The sequence below is a fragment of the Caloenas nicobarica genome, chromosome 1 (genome assembly GCF_036013445.1).
Source record: "Caloenas nicobarica isolate bCalNic1 chromosome 1, bCalNic1.hap1, whole genome shotgun sequence".
NCBI classification, from domain to species: Eukaryota; Metazoa; Chordata; class Aves; order Columbiformes; family Columbidae; genus Caloenas; species Caloenas nicobarica.
Window position 1 is genome coordinate 138,613,411 of NC_088245.1, and position 13,193 is coordinate 138,626,603.

Sequence of the window (13,193 nt, forward strand, 5' to 3'; positions counted from 1 at the left end):
AGCAGTTTGGGACTTGATATTTTTTATCAGTGACTGACAGCCTGTGTTTGTAAGCTTGCCTTGTATCTGAGCACTTAATATCTGCATTCAACGTTGTAAGCACAAAATGTGGGAGCTCCTTACAAAAACCATACATCTATGTGTGTATGTGTAGATAGACATACAAAATAAACTGGAATACATTTTGTATTTTCATGCAGTACTTTGGAATTAAAAATATATTAAATTCCTACACGAGGCTGAAAACAGAAATCAAGTAAATGCATCATATTACACTACCAAGAAGACACCATTGAATTTAAGGCATTTCAAAAAGTAGATAATTATATTTTAAGAGAAACCTATTTAGAAAAGAGCTCAAGAAGATTTAAAAAACAAACCAAAAAAAACGCCCAAACAAACAAAACCCAAGAAAGCACACACATTTTTGTCTTCATATTATTTCCCTTTTAGAATGCTGTAATTGGCAATCATGATAGTTTTTATACAAAGAACAAAGTCAGTATTAAAAGTCACTAGTAAAGAAAAAACATATATTATATCAAATAGAACCCTATTACTCTTTATTCACCAGGAACAGCTGATACTCATTATTGTCAGATGTTTTTTAAAAACATTACTTTTTATGAGAGGAAGTTGCAGTTTTATGAGTCTGTGTTTGGGTGTACACAAGCACATATCTATAATTGCTTGAATAATTGCCAAAATACTACCCTAAAAAGAAAACTAAAAAGCTATATTCAATCTTTATTTAACTCTATTAATTTCAAATGAATTATACACAAGAGAACTTTTGGCTTACATTCAGTTTATTCATTAGAAAGCAGCATGATATATGATCAGCCTTTATGCACAATCCATAAACCTTATTCTAGAGCTTTTTGTAATAGACAAGGCAGAACTCCCATGAGCCCAGTTTAAAAAGACAACACATACCTTCATTTTGATATGTGGTGAGATTACTGAGAAGAGTTGATTATGCATTGAAATGAAAATGCACGTTGAAAAATACAATGTAAAAACATAAAAACAATTAACGTTTGGCCTGAAATTAATAATTTAGACCATTTTTCAACAAAGCATTTGCAGTTTGCAATTTTTTTTTTACTGCTTGTGCTTTGTAAAGCCTTCCACTCTTCGTTTAATATACTGGTATTCAAAGAAACTGTTTCCCCATGGTCTCATATAAAAGAAACAAGTAAAATGATAAAACCATTTATTAAGAAAACCAGAGCATCTGTTTTGAAATATTGTTCTCAATTGGTAATGGAGTTTGCTTCCCCAAATTTAAATATTGATTCAATTTATCTAACTGTGAGATAGCAATGCCAGTCTGGTTTACATCATTACACAATAGCTTACTTTCCACCTTTAAATTTTATTTCTATTATTAAAAAAATATCAAGCTAATAGATTATTTTTTCAATCCAGTCCACAAACATGGTCACTCGAACATACACTCCTGGTCGTTCGGGAAGGGCACACTCATAGCCAAATGATGTTACACCAATCAAAACCCACTTGTTACCATCTTCGAATGTCAGAGGGCCACCTGAATCTCCCTGCAACATGAAATTCAAAAGTTAAGAGTGAACAGTGTCAACTCTGAAGCAGAGCCTGTTTATGATGTTTTGTTCGTTTTGATCTTTAATTGTAGACATTGCATCCCTATATGTCTTGGGCACCGAAGTGAGATCAACATGAATTCTTCCATGTGGAAAAAATCTTGAGATAATCCATTTCCATTTTTTTGGTTGTTTGGTTGGTTTGGGGGTTTTGTTTGTTTGTTTTAAAGGATATGATCTTTAGCTCTTATCAGTCTTTCAATACAGGATTGGGTTTAAAAATATTTTTTTTGCTTATTAATTTTACGTTTAGCCCTTCATCTTTCACAAAGCCTGGGTAAATGTGTAGGAATTATTTTTTAGTCAAATCTATTCAGCCAAAATGCAGTTCTATTTTCAGTCACCCTAGCGTTTCCGCAATTTCAAATTTAGAGAAAAAGATGGCAAGATTGTCAGAAGAGGTGTCCTTTTCTCACACCTCCTTCTCAATAGTTTAGCAGATGTAGCATTGCAATAGTGTGGGAGACTAAATTTGATTCGTCCCACAGCCTGAGTGTGGCATGAGTCAGCCATGAGTGTCTTGTTTTGATGAGAAAGAAGGCAATGACTATTTTCGTTGTCTCTCAAGTTAGTTGAACCTGTAGTATTTTTAAATTCTCATGGTCTTGTGAATGGAGCTTTACAGGGGAGTTCTGCAAGGACTCGGCTATTAAAATACTGCTGCCCATAACTCTAGGGCATTGGCAAAAGTTCAAAGGCTGTGACAGCAGCCTAAAGGCTGAAGCACAATCGGAACTCACTTGTTCATCTTTGCTCATGGTTGAACGGTCATTGATCACAACGCTGGTCACTTGTACTCTATATCAGCCTATGGTGGTACACTGCTTTTTTCAGTATGAGGTTCAGAAGACAAAAAGGAAAAAGGAAAGCCACAGAGGCAGAAGGAATGGCAAGTGAAATTAGGCTTGCATACACTTCTCCTTCTAGACTAAACTAGCCAAAGTCACTGTACCTGATGAAGGTTTAGGTTGTGAGGGCAAAGCATGAGCTCCTCACCAGAATTGAGGACAACCAGCCAGCCTCTGTGCCATAGACTCCATATTGCTGGAAGAAAGACTATGTGACAGCCAACCCTGACTACATCCTCAAAGAGAAGCAGCATGTTACAAGCAGAGCTGGAATGGATAAAAACTAGATCCTCAGTAAGCAGCATATGAGATCAGTGCATAAAGGCAGCCTCTCCAAAATACTGTAGCATTCACTTACAAAAGGTCTCCAGAGTCTATGGATTCTGGGGAAAAGCATCATTGCTCTCTCGCTTTCCCTGCATGAAGCATTTCTGAGACTTCAGTCTATTTGATATTTATTTCTCTGTACTCTGCTTTTCCCTAAGCATGTCCCTCTTTCCTTCATGGAATTACTCAGCTGGAGTTATACAAAGTTTAGTACAGAAAATTAATTGCCATTCCTCATATTTATCTTCCTTCATGGTTGTTCATGTCAAGATGATAAAAAGTAGATTTTTATCTTTTCAACTTGTATCCTGATAAAGTATTAAATGGGCAAAATACTGTGAGTAGAAATTACACTCATGGACAGTGATTTTCCTGGTTTTAATGACTGGAGAATCAGGGAGCATTTTATTCAGTAATTAGATGTAGTGTATGCTAGCAGTAGAAATGAGTCTCTTGTATTTATTTACCTGACAGGAATCTATTCCTCCTGCATCGTATCCCGCACATATCATATTCTCAGTGATATTATATTCTGGCATCAGTTGTTGGCATTTTTCATTTGAAATGAGAGGGACTTCTGCTTCTTGCAATATATTTGAAGTGGGACCTGATGAAAATACAAAGTACGTTTACCCACTGTAATAAATATGTACATCCCGCTCAGAACACAGATGGTTTTGTTCCTGTTCCAGCATGCTGGGCACGCTACTGAGCAGCAGGAAGCCCAGCATCGCTGCTGTATCATTCAGGCCCTGTAACACAGTCACTGATTAAACAGTGCTCGTTAACTGAGTCCTGTCTTTCATTTGTGTAATGGGACTGAATTTGGTGATAATTAATTCCAGATTACTAAAATCCATTACTATGAACTCACTGTGGGGAGATACAAGGGATAATTAAGGGCTTAGGAGTTTGGATTGTCCAATGTTTCCTCACTATTAATTGTGTAACATCGAGTAGTTCAAATTTTTATTAAAAATTCTGTTACTAATTCCTACCCAAAATTTTAAACACAGTTTTATTCTGAAAATGTAGAAGCAAATGCTTACAAGCAACTGTGGAAGTGAAATGTCATGTTTATTATTTCACAGAGACTCCAAATTTGGAGCATGGGATATGCAAACAGAACATACATTTCATGCTACAGTCAGTATTCCTGACTTCTAGGGAAAATCATTTGCACATTGTCAGAAAGACTAATCTGCCTCCTCCCCCACCCAATATCTACAAATAAGATGTACTTACTTCATATTGAGAAAAGTAGTCATCATAACTTCTAAGGGGATGTAATGAGATTTTTTCATAGTTCAATGATCTTAGTTATGTACTTTTTCTAATAAATATGAGATAAGTCTATTATTTTGTTTTAGAGAAGCAACAGTGGAGAGGGATAGTTCCCAAATTTTCATATGGAGCAGTATGTCTCTAAACTATTCCACCTCAGCAACCCCTGTGGCATCAGGAGCAAGCTTTGCCTCACAGTGTTATGACTGTCATAATTTCCTAAGCAGACAACCCACCTCCATTCGTAATAGTACCCCAGCCAGCAATGGAGCAATTAATTCCTGGTAAAAACTGTTGATTTTTTTCTGGTAAGCAGATAGGTTGTATGTAATCTGTGAATGAGAAACAAGGAATTAATTCCAACCTCTTCCTCGTATTCAGGATTTTATGAAGTCACGTAAGAAAATGTTAATTAATGCAAACCCACTTTTTGGAAGAGATATCCAGGAAGTACCAGACTGAATCCAGAATGATTAGGTTGTAAAAAATGTACAACCACCCTATCACTCTGATGTGCTTAGGAAAGTTAGAGTCTTGCATAATAGACTAAACCTGTTCTTGAGAAAATAACAACTCACCTGTATATTGCACTTTGTCTTGAAGGTGCATGAGAGCAATATCACTATCTTTTGTATACTTCACGTAATGAGGATTTATAACTATTCGATCAATGTTTCGAACTACTATTGAAGCTTGTGTCAAATCTGATTGGTCATACAAGCCAAGAACTGCTTTCCATTGAGATGGTTTTAGTTGCCTCCTGGAAATTGCAAGGAATATTTACAATAATGAAGGATTAATGAAAGTTTTGAAAAATATGTTAGGCAAAATACTAATCTTTAACTTCATGGTAATTCATAGCATTTGCACATTTTGTCAAAATAACCAGAATGTAACTGATGTGCTTACAATTTTGTGGTAGTAATACTATCTTAAACATCCACACTGCAGAACTATGTGGTTGATTTTTTATGTTAAGCTTACAATGCATTATTTATAAAGAATTAATCAGACAGTAGTGCAGAGGAGGAAAATACATTAACTAAATTACTAGAGCTTTTTAAACATTGTGAAGAATACTGCTGACTGCCCACCAGGTAATTAATATCAGTCCCAGTTAGAAAATTATTATGGAATACCCAAAGAATAATTGGTCCAAAATGTTGCTGGAGATGCTGCAGCTCATAGATTCAGAAAACTGGTCTCTTAATTTTTAAATCTAAATTGAAAAATATATGCTAAGACAAAATATGACATAATCTGCATTTTTTGCTGAGCTATGCGTGCTGGTTTGAGGCTGTATTTAAGTTAGAAAACTTAATTATTTGCTATTTTTTAATCAACCATAATAATTTGCTGGTTTTTATCAACCAGATTGTAATTTCAAAAATATTAATTCAGCCTGATTGCAGTATTGAATTGGTTTCTCTGATCTTTTGTTTTGACATCAAGAAGTTATCATGTTCTAAACTTGGAGCATTTACGTTAAATGTTCAGAATTAAGGTGTGAAATGGCAAGCTCCCACTTAGGAAAATTACAGCAAAGTCAAGATGGATTTACTGTACAAAAACTAAGAGGGCTTGATCCTTCTCATATTCAGTGTCGTTGTGTAGAATATAGCTTCTGTCATGCAATGAGGCAGCATTAACTGCCTTACTGCCTTACTACTTATCTATTTATAATGAGAGCTCTACTGTAAGTTTGAATATTAATGTTTCTCTTTTTTTGCCATTCCAGTTTCTAGGTGTCTTCTACAGCACTTGTTTCTATTACAGATGTTATGGAATCAAAGCTTAGAAAATATTTAAATGTGCATCACTTCTTTGAATGGCACAAATAACACCATATAGAGGATATCCAATATTGCCTAATGAATGCACATAAATCGAGATTCATTCCAATGATGCACAGTAAATCTTGATCAATCTATGATAATATACAGGAGGAACATGCAACACTGGGTTTACCTTTATGAGGTATGATGTCATCCTGTATACAACTGGCAGAGATTCAACTAATTAACAGAGGCCCACATTACTTATGGGTTAAGTGTAAATGCTCACTGTTAATACCATATATTTAAAGAGCAATTCTTCATTGTTCAGAAAATGCTGCTTAGTTTCCATGATTCTCTGCTTTAAAGTAAGGACTGAGGGTTTATCAGAAGAGCATTTAGCTGAGCCCATGAAGTGATTCAAAACATAGTAATTAAAGAGTGAGCTAGTTGTTAATTTTTTTATATCAGTCTCACAAATTATTTATAATCTGATGCTTCCTTAGTGAACCTGCAAATAACCAAGTGCAAAAAACCCAAGTTTCATCATCATTAAAATCAAAAACACAAGACATGACATGGACGTCATATGTCCATCTCAGCTAGTTGAAATGATGCCCTGGAGTCAGAAGAAGCACTTGTGGATTTATATTAATTTTATATTCTAAAGTAAACATCTAGAAACACTCTAAAAACTACTGCTCCCTAGTGATTTCAGTACAGTCCTTTGAAAGTGTGTTTTGCTCTATACAGGACTGATCGATGGCTCAGGTCATACTTCAACCCAGCTTTCCTGATGACTATCCAGCATTTGGGTACTTGCGTGTTGTGGGAGCATCAGGATGCATTAGGCTCTGAGCACAGAGAACATTACCCGTATACACAGTGTGCTGCCGTCACCAGCCATTCATCACTGACAACAGAAGCTCCACAAACAGGTCTGGAATTAAAGTGGAGTGAAACTATCCAAGGCCAAGCCTCTCTTCTGGCATCACTTCCACCTACAATCCTTGTTCCACTCTTCTGTCTTATCAGATGTTTTCCACAAGCTAAAATAAAATAAATTAAAATAATAATAATAATTTTTTTAAAACCCAACAAACAATAAACAAACCCCACCAAACAAACATCTTTTTAAAAATTAAAAAAAATCTATATTTTAGGGGCATATAGCATGTTTTGTTACACTAGCTAATATTCTTGGAAAAATAGGCTTTGTAGTATCGGAACTGCTATTTGAAAATACCACTACTGTGAAAAAAGTTTGGTGTTTTATAGCCGAAATCAAGATGCAACTTTGCAACTTGTGTTCTTTCTGAAAACAAGTGAAGACTGCAAATTTTCTCATGCTTATATCATTACAAGAATAGCTCTTATAATCCATTCCCTAACCTTTCAATTCAAACTTTAAACATTAGGCTATATGGAGTAAACAATTTGATTTCTGTGTGACATATTCCCAGGATATGTGTACTTACGTTTAATGTTACATTGCAAATGAGCCACCAGGTTGTCCAAACAGTGTTCTCTAGAATGAAAGTGCAATTAAATCACGTGTCTGCACACTGAGTAACACTAAATGACTGTCAAATATACATACATACATATGCATAGATGTATATAAGCATATATATACTTACATATGTAAGTACATTAGTTTATCAATATCACTGTTAAATATAATATTTTGTCCATGTTTTAATTATATTTTAATTCTAAATATAGAACATCATATTATACATAATATTAAATGTACATATTACTCTTCAATGGACACTTAATTGCTGTATGTTATGGAAATACAAGTAGACTCCCCTCATGTTTTAGGGAAACAAGTCATCTGTCTGTGACAGATTCCAAATAAAATTGTACCTGCCTGTGGTACTTTTTCTACCTTTTGAGATGTTTTCAATACTTTACCACTAGAGATCAGTGTGACCAAAGAACTTAAGAGGTTAGTTTGTTATCACTCTATCTTTTTACTAAGATATAATGCACTGTAAAATATATAGCTGCAGGTACAGGGTTAGAAATCACTTAACAGAGATAAAAAGCAAGAGCATGAAGAGCCCAAGCCCAGAGATCAAAACCATGCAAGCATTTCTGATACTCAGAGATTTTAAGATTGTTGTCATAGCCTATAATGAATCTGAACACTTGGGACAGTGTGTCTGCTTGCATTTTAAAGCTGATACACATAGACATAGAGAAAGAAAAAGACTGCCAACAGCTAGTTTACAGTATGTTTTTCCACATCATTTTCAAATAGAAAAATGAAGGATACTTTAAACATGATCTGGTATTATGTATCCCTCACTATATTTGCTCTAAAATTTGATATCTGTTGTGAGGAAAATAACGTATGACGTGACCCAGCATTTTGGCATAGTGGTACAAGAAGGGCAAGTAGGAACTGTAACCACCCCCCACCTCCCAAGTTAAATCTTCACCACAGAGGGGGTAATAAAGAGATATATCTCCAGTCCTGAAGTTTCGTATAGACATTTTCCACTTCAAGACAGATGCATAATTTTAAAGCTGTAATTTAAAAATGGAAAACAAATTCTGTAATTTGTATTCAAATCTGTATTGACTTCATAAGGGAGTCCCTTGGTAGTGAGACAAACGTTAAAGAGGACAACTAGAAATGCATAAACCCACAGGAAATAAATACCATCTTCTGCAAAAACTTCATAGCAACTACCATTGACCAAGCTCCCTCCATAGGCTTTAAAATGGTGGTCAGTGGTACTGTATGGTAGCTTCTCTATCTGGTCGTATGCTTTCTCTTAGGTAGATGCCTAAACTAGCCAAATTAACATCCAACATGTCAGATTTGTCCCTGGTTTTTATGTTGAAGCAGGCAGTCACATGTAATGAAGGTCTTTGTCCCACCACTAGTACCTACTTATCACTTTAGTAAAAATTATTTCATGGGCCTCTGCTTCTTCTGCTTTCTGAAGCTATCTCACAGTACGAAAACCACTTCCTTGCCTGCACTTCAATCCACCAGTCCTCAGCTGCCTCTTGGTCAGCACAGGAGAATCCAAAAGGCAACAGAGGCATTGCTTGTACCCATCTATGTGCCTCTCTGAGTGTCATCTACAAAGCAGCATGCCGGGCAGAAATCTGGAGTAGTTGGGACATCTGTGAGAGTGATTTTCACTTAGTACTGGCAAAAGCAATTATGCCTGTGGAATCTGCTCACATATATCTTCAAGGCGGGATTTTGCCCTGTCACAAAGCTATCCTGCCAAGAAATACATTACCTAAGGGCATCAGAGAACAGTTTTACTATCTCCACCACCACAGCTTTCAAGTAGTATTATATGTGCCTTCCTTTGCTTCAATGGTAGCTACACTTGAATAAAGATCGAAGAGAATGTGAGAAATACATTTTATAATTTGACTACCAGTTAATGATTTCTTTTTTAACTTATAAAATCTGTGTGATCTTTCTATCATCAATTATATGTACAAAAAAGTGTGTGAATCTGTAATGGTGTCATCCTGTAAAATGATTTGTATCAGCTGTCAAGATGAAACATGGTAGAAGATACCTATTTCTGCAACAGAAATACAACTAAGATGAATGAACTTATTCCATTTCCTCATGCATCAATCACTTTTTAGTGTTTAATAGATATTAACAGAAGACATCTTTAAATCATTACTGCTCTTGAAGATCTCTCATGGCAGTGCTGGTTTAGACATCCACTCAAGAAAAAAAAGAAAAATTGCTTGCAGTGATATTCCATTAGTTAAAGGTACTTTCACCACAAGTGAGAAGGATAAATGTTTGGGATTAACAGAGTATAATTAGAACATAAAATGTATCTTTTTGAAATTTTTTTTTTCTGGAGATAAAATACAGCAGAGCAAATTAAGAATTCTCTCTTGCTTTGTTACTATGCGGTATGCTTCTAAAGGAAACCTTAAAGACCATGGGCTCTTGCCATCCTCAACATGGTTTCAGTATTTTAGCAGTTAGACAGTAATTTTCTGCCTCATCGCTTTGGTAGGAAATGTGTATAATGAGCTGTCTTACAAGAAAAAAGACAGTAATTGAAGATGGCAAGCCTTTTTCCTTTTGGAGGTGTACTGTAAATCCCACCATCTCCTGAGAATATAATCCAGTGTTAAAAGTATATTTTAATTTAGTCTACAAGAAAATATACCAGTTTGTAGGACCATTTAGAATCACTTCAGCTGTTATTTGGACTGAGAAAGATGGGAATATAATCAAATGTATTCTGAAGATCGTCTAATCTAATGATTCATTTTGAAATGTGAAGACAAATCCAGAAGTCATTTTTGAGTGGAACTAATTTGTCTAAACATACCTGTCTGTGGATTACTTACTTCAGCAATCCACACTCACTCCTAACTCTGTATCAATAATATCAGTGGATTATAAAGTGTGACTCATCGTATTTCAAGAGATGCCTTGATAGATCAAATTTGGAGTGCTTATTTTTCTCTGCTGATTACAGAGAGTACCTAGTGTGATAACTACTATATAACCATGGGTGAATGGCGTTCCATTTTAATTCTTCTGCTATGTTGTATATTCATACTGTTGAGATTTCTGGATAAGAAATATTTTATAAAAATAGCAGTATTTATCATTGACACACTAAATGTATAAAGACTTCACTTAAGGTTGTACTGAATGCTAGCTAAAAATGTAGCAAGCATCTCCATCCTTTTAAATTTACAATAGATGGACAAGAATGGAAGGGGGAAGAGTTTCTCAATGTTACACAGAAATCAACTATAGACAGAGAATAAAACCTAGATATGTTTATAGTCCAGAACTCATACAGAATCATGTTACCCATCAGATAAACTTGAGCTAGAAATTAGTGTGAAGATGATCACCACCATACTTTAAGTTATCCTTTGTATGAGGAAGAAAATTCAGTCTACCCACCTTTTTAGAAATATTAGGCTGTCATTAGCTGCTTTGCTGATGTGGACAAACGGGCCATCTCCAGTGAATAATACAGTTGATGATATATTTGCATTCCTGGAAGGAAAAGATACGTATGTGTATTTTTAGATATTTATCCTGTTCCACAAGTGGAGGAATGTTTGGGACATGATTATGCTGGTGAAATAAACTGCATAACATTTTTTCCTAAAATAATTACTACTTATGGGGACATTTTTGAAGCTTGAAACCCACATGGATTAAAATGCAACTCATATTTTCACTCTTACATCTTATTCTAAGACTTCCAATGCTACAATGATATTGAAAGAGAAATAACTTAATTAATAGTAGCAAATTATCAATTTCTGATTTTTAGTGCCACAATGAAGGGATTGCAGTACTAATTCTTAAATATATGGAGGTAAAACAGCATGCAAAATGGAACATTAATATAACAGATGAACCTTGGAATAAGACAGGTTTGCCTTTTTGAGGGGTGTAATTTCATTGATACTATACCTCTGTGCCTAGAGAAGAAATGAAACTATATTTTATGTCATGAAGTATCTGATGGGATAAATGCTACCTTCCCTAGAAGTTGTTTCACCTCATAGATCTGTAGAAATCAAAGTAACTGTTTATGAAATAAGTCAAGGGTGTCATGTCTGCTATTGAACAGGATGGTTTCTCTGAAGTGGGGTGTACCACTTGACTCACTTTTTTTTTTTTTTTGTAATGATGGGCTTTTGAACACCCAGAATTCCATGTATAAGTTGTTTTGATATTTACATCCAGATTTACTTTATAGCCCCTTCTGGATTCTGTTTTTTAATACACAGGGAGCACCTGTGTATCAAGGAAGTACCATCTCTTCAAGTACAGTAAATCTCATTCTCCTGAGAAGTATGAAGAATAGAATCTGCCTGCAAATCTACTGTGTATGGGGAGTAGGGTAGGCATAAGAGAAAGAAGTTGCTCAATAGCCCTGCTGTGCCTCTGGGAGAGCTATATGATATACATCCTACTGAAAAAGTCATTACTGCAGCATTTCTCAATCTGGAAATTACAAAATCCACTTAATTCTCTCTCTAGATATACGTACGGCCTAGCATACAGACTTTTTGCAATATAAAACACTAGTATACTAATATGCACTTCAGAGATTCCCTCAGAACCCTGATTTGACCTTTTCAGCGGTCCAGGAGTATAGTGAAGTGCCAATCCAGGTAGGTAGAGTCAAATTCTACGAGGACCTTCACTGAGACCAGTCTAATGACTCAGCTACAAGCAGTCATGAAGTTGTTTCTTGAGAAAATTAGTGAGCAGGAGCTTTTACCAATGTAAAAAATAAATGTGCTACCAGAAAAAGCTTAGAGTATGTACATTTATGAATATTACTGGCTTACATTTTCCTCGGCACGTTATGCCAGGAAACTTCAATTCAATGCATGTGTCTTTCACTAGATTACTGTAACAGCCTCTGTAACAGGGCAAACACTATAAACCTTCCAAGTCAAAGCTTCCACCAACCTCATAATACTTGTGAAGTTCTCTCATCTCACCTCATCATCTTTCTTGATCTTTTTCAGCAAAGACTGAGCCAACTATTTCCCACTCTTCTGCCTCCATTTTTTTTAATTAACGTTGAAATTTCTGGATTTCAGTTTGGAACTTCTCTGAGCTTCTCTGTAACCACAGGGACTTTATTAAGCTTCCCCAGCTTTTTGAAATAAAATCTAAGCCTTTTTTTGAGAAAACCTTTGATAATTTAATTTGGATTTTTAGTGCTCTGGAGTGCAACTGGAAATATCTAAGCTTTATGAGTGACCACAAAAATTAATCTCCTACTCTTAATTACCTTAATGGCGAATGATGGGGGTTAAGCATTTCTGTAAGCATAAGAAATAATACACTTTTTTGGAGATATTCAGTTTAGTAACAAGAGTATAATTTGTTCTGCAGATCCAGAAATGCAGTGTCACAGCTATTTTATTTCTGTTAATGAAAATGATCTTTTAGAAATCTTGCAGGTTGTGACAAAAATGGCCTTTAAGAAGCTAACCTAGATATAAAGTAACCCTCATTCAATTCAGCATGCCCACTACGCAAAACTTACAGAAAATTAGAGAATACTCTTAGAAGTTTCTTACACACAGAAGTACAGAGATACCTGTGCAGTAAGTTCCTCAGATGTTATTGGTCCTCATGTACCTAAATACACTATGGATCACTATGATTTCAGTCTCTAACCCTGACTCAGATGTGCTCAGTAACAATAAGCAGTAGCAAATGTTGAGGAAGATTCAAATAATGTCATACCATGCTCAAAAAAATATTCAGAATAAGGATAGAAGTACAATTGTCTGATAGCTACAATTCTTTTCCCTGTCGTTTTTGG

At 35.3% G+C, this 13,193-nt stretch overlaps 1 protein-coding gene across 1 annotated transcript in view; it reads right to left on the minus strand.

The window, feature by feature from the left end:
* Nucleotides 1-1,406: 1,406 nt before the first annotated feature.
* Nucleotides 1,407-13,193, minus strand: part of TMPRSS15 (transmembrane serine protease 15) — a 60,311-nt gene continuing 48,524 nt past the window's right edge. Inside the window, exons 21-27 of the mRNA XM_065642027.1 lie at nt 10,793-10,888; nt 7,338-7,387; nt 6,734-6,908; nt 4,663-4,844; nt 4,321-4,416; nt 3,268-3,407; nt 1,407-1,562 (exon numbers count right to left, since the gene is read on the minus strand). Coding sequence (XP_065498099.1) covers nt 1,407-1,562; nt 3,268-3,407; nt 4,321-4,416; nt 4,663-4,844; nt 6,734-6,908; nt 7,338-7,387; nt 10,793-10,888 — 895 coding nt within the window. The remainder of the gene's footprint in view (nt 1,563-3,267; nt 3,408-4,320; nt 4,417-4,662; nt 4,845-6,733; nt 6,909-7,337; nt 7,388-10,792; nt 10,889-13,193) is intronic.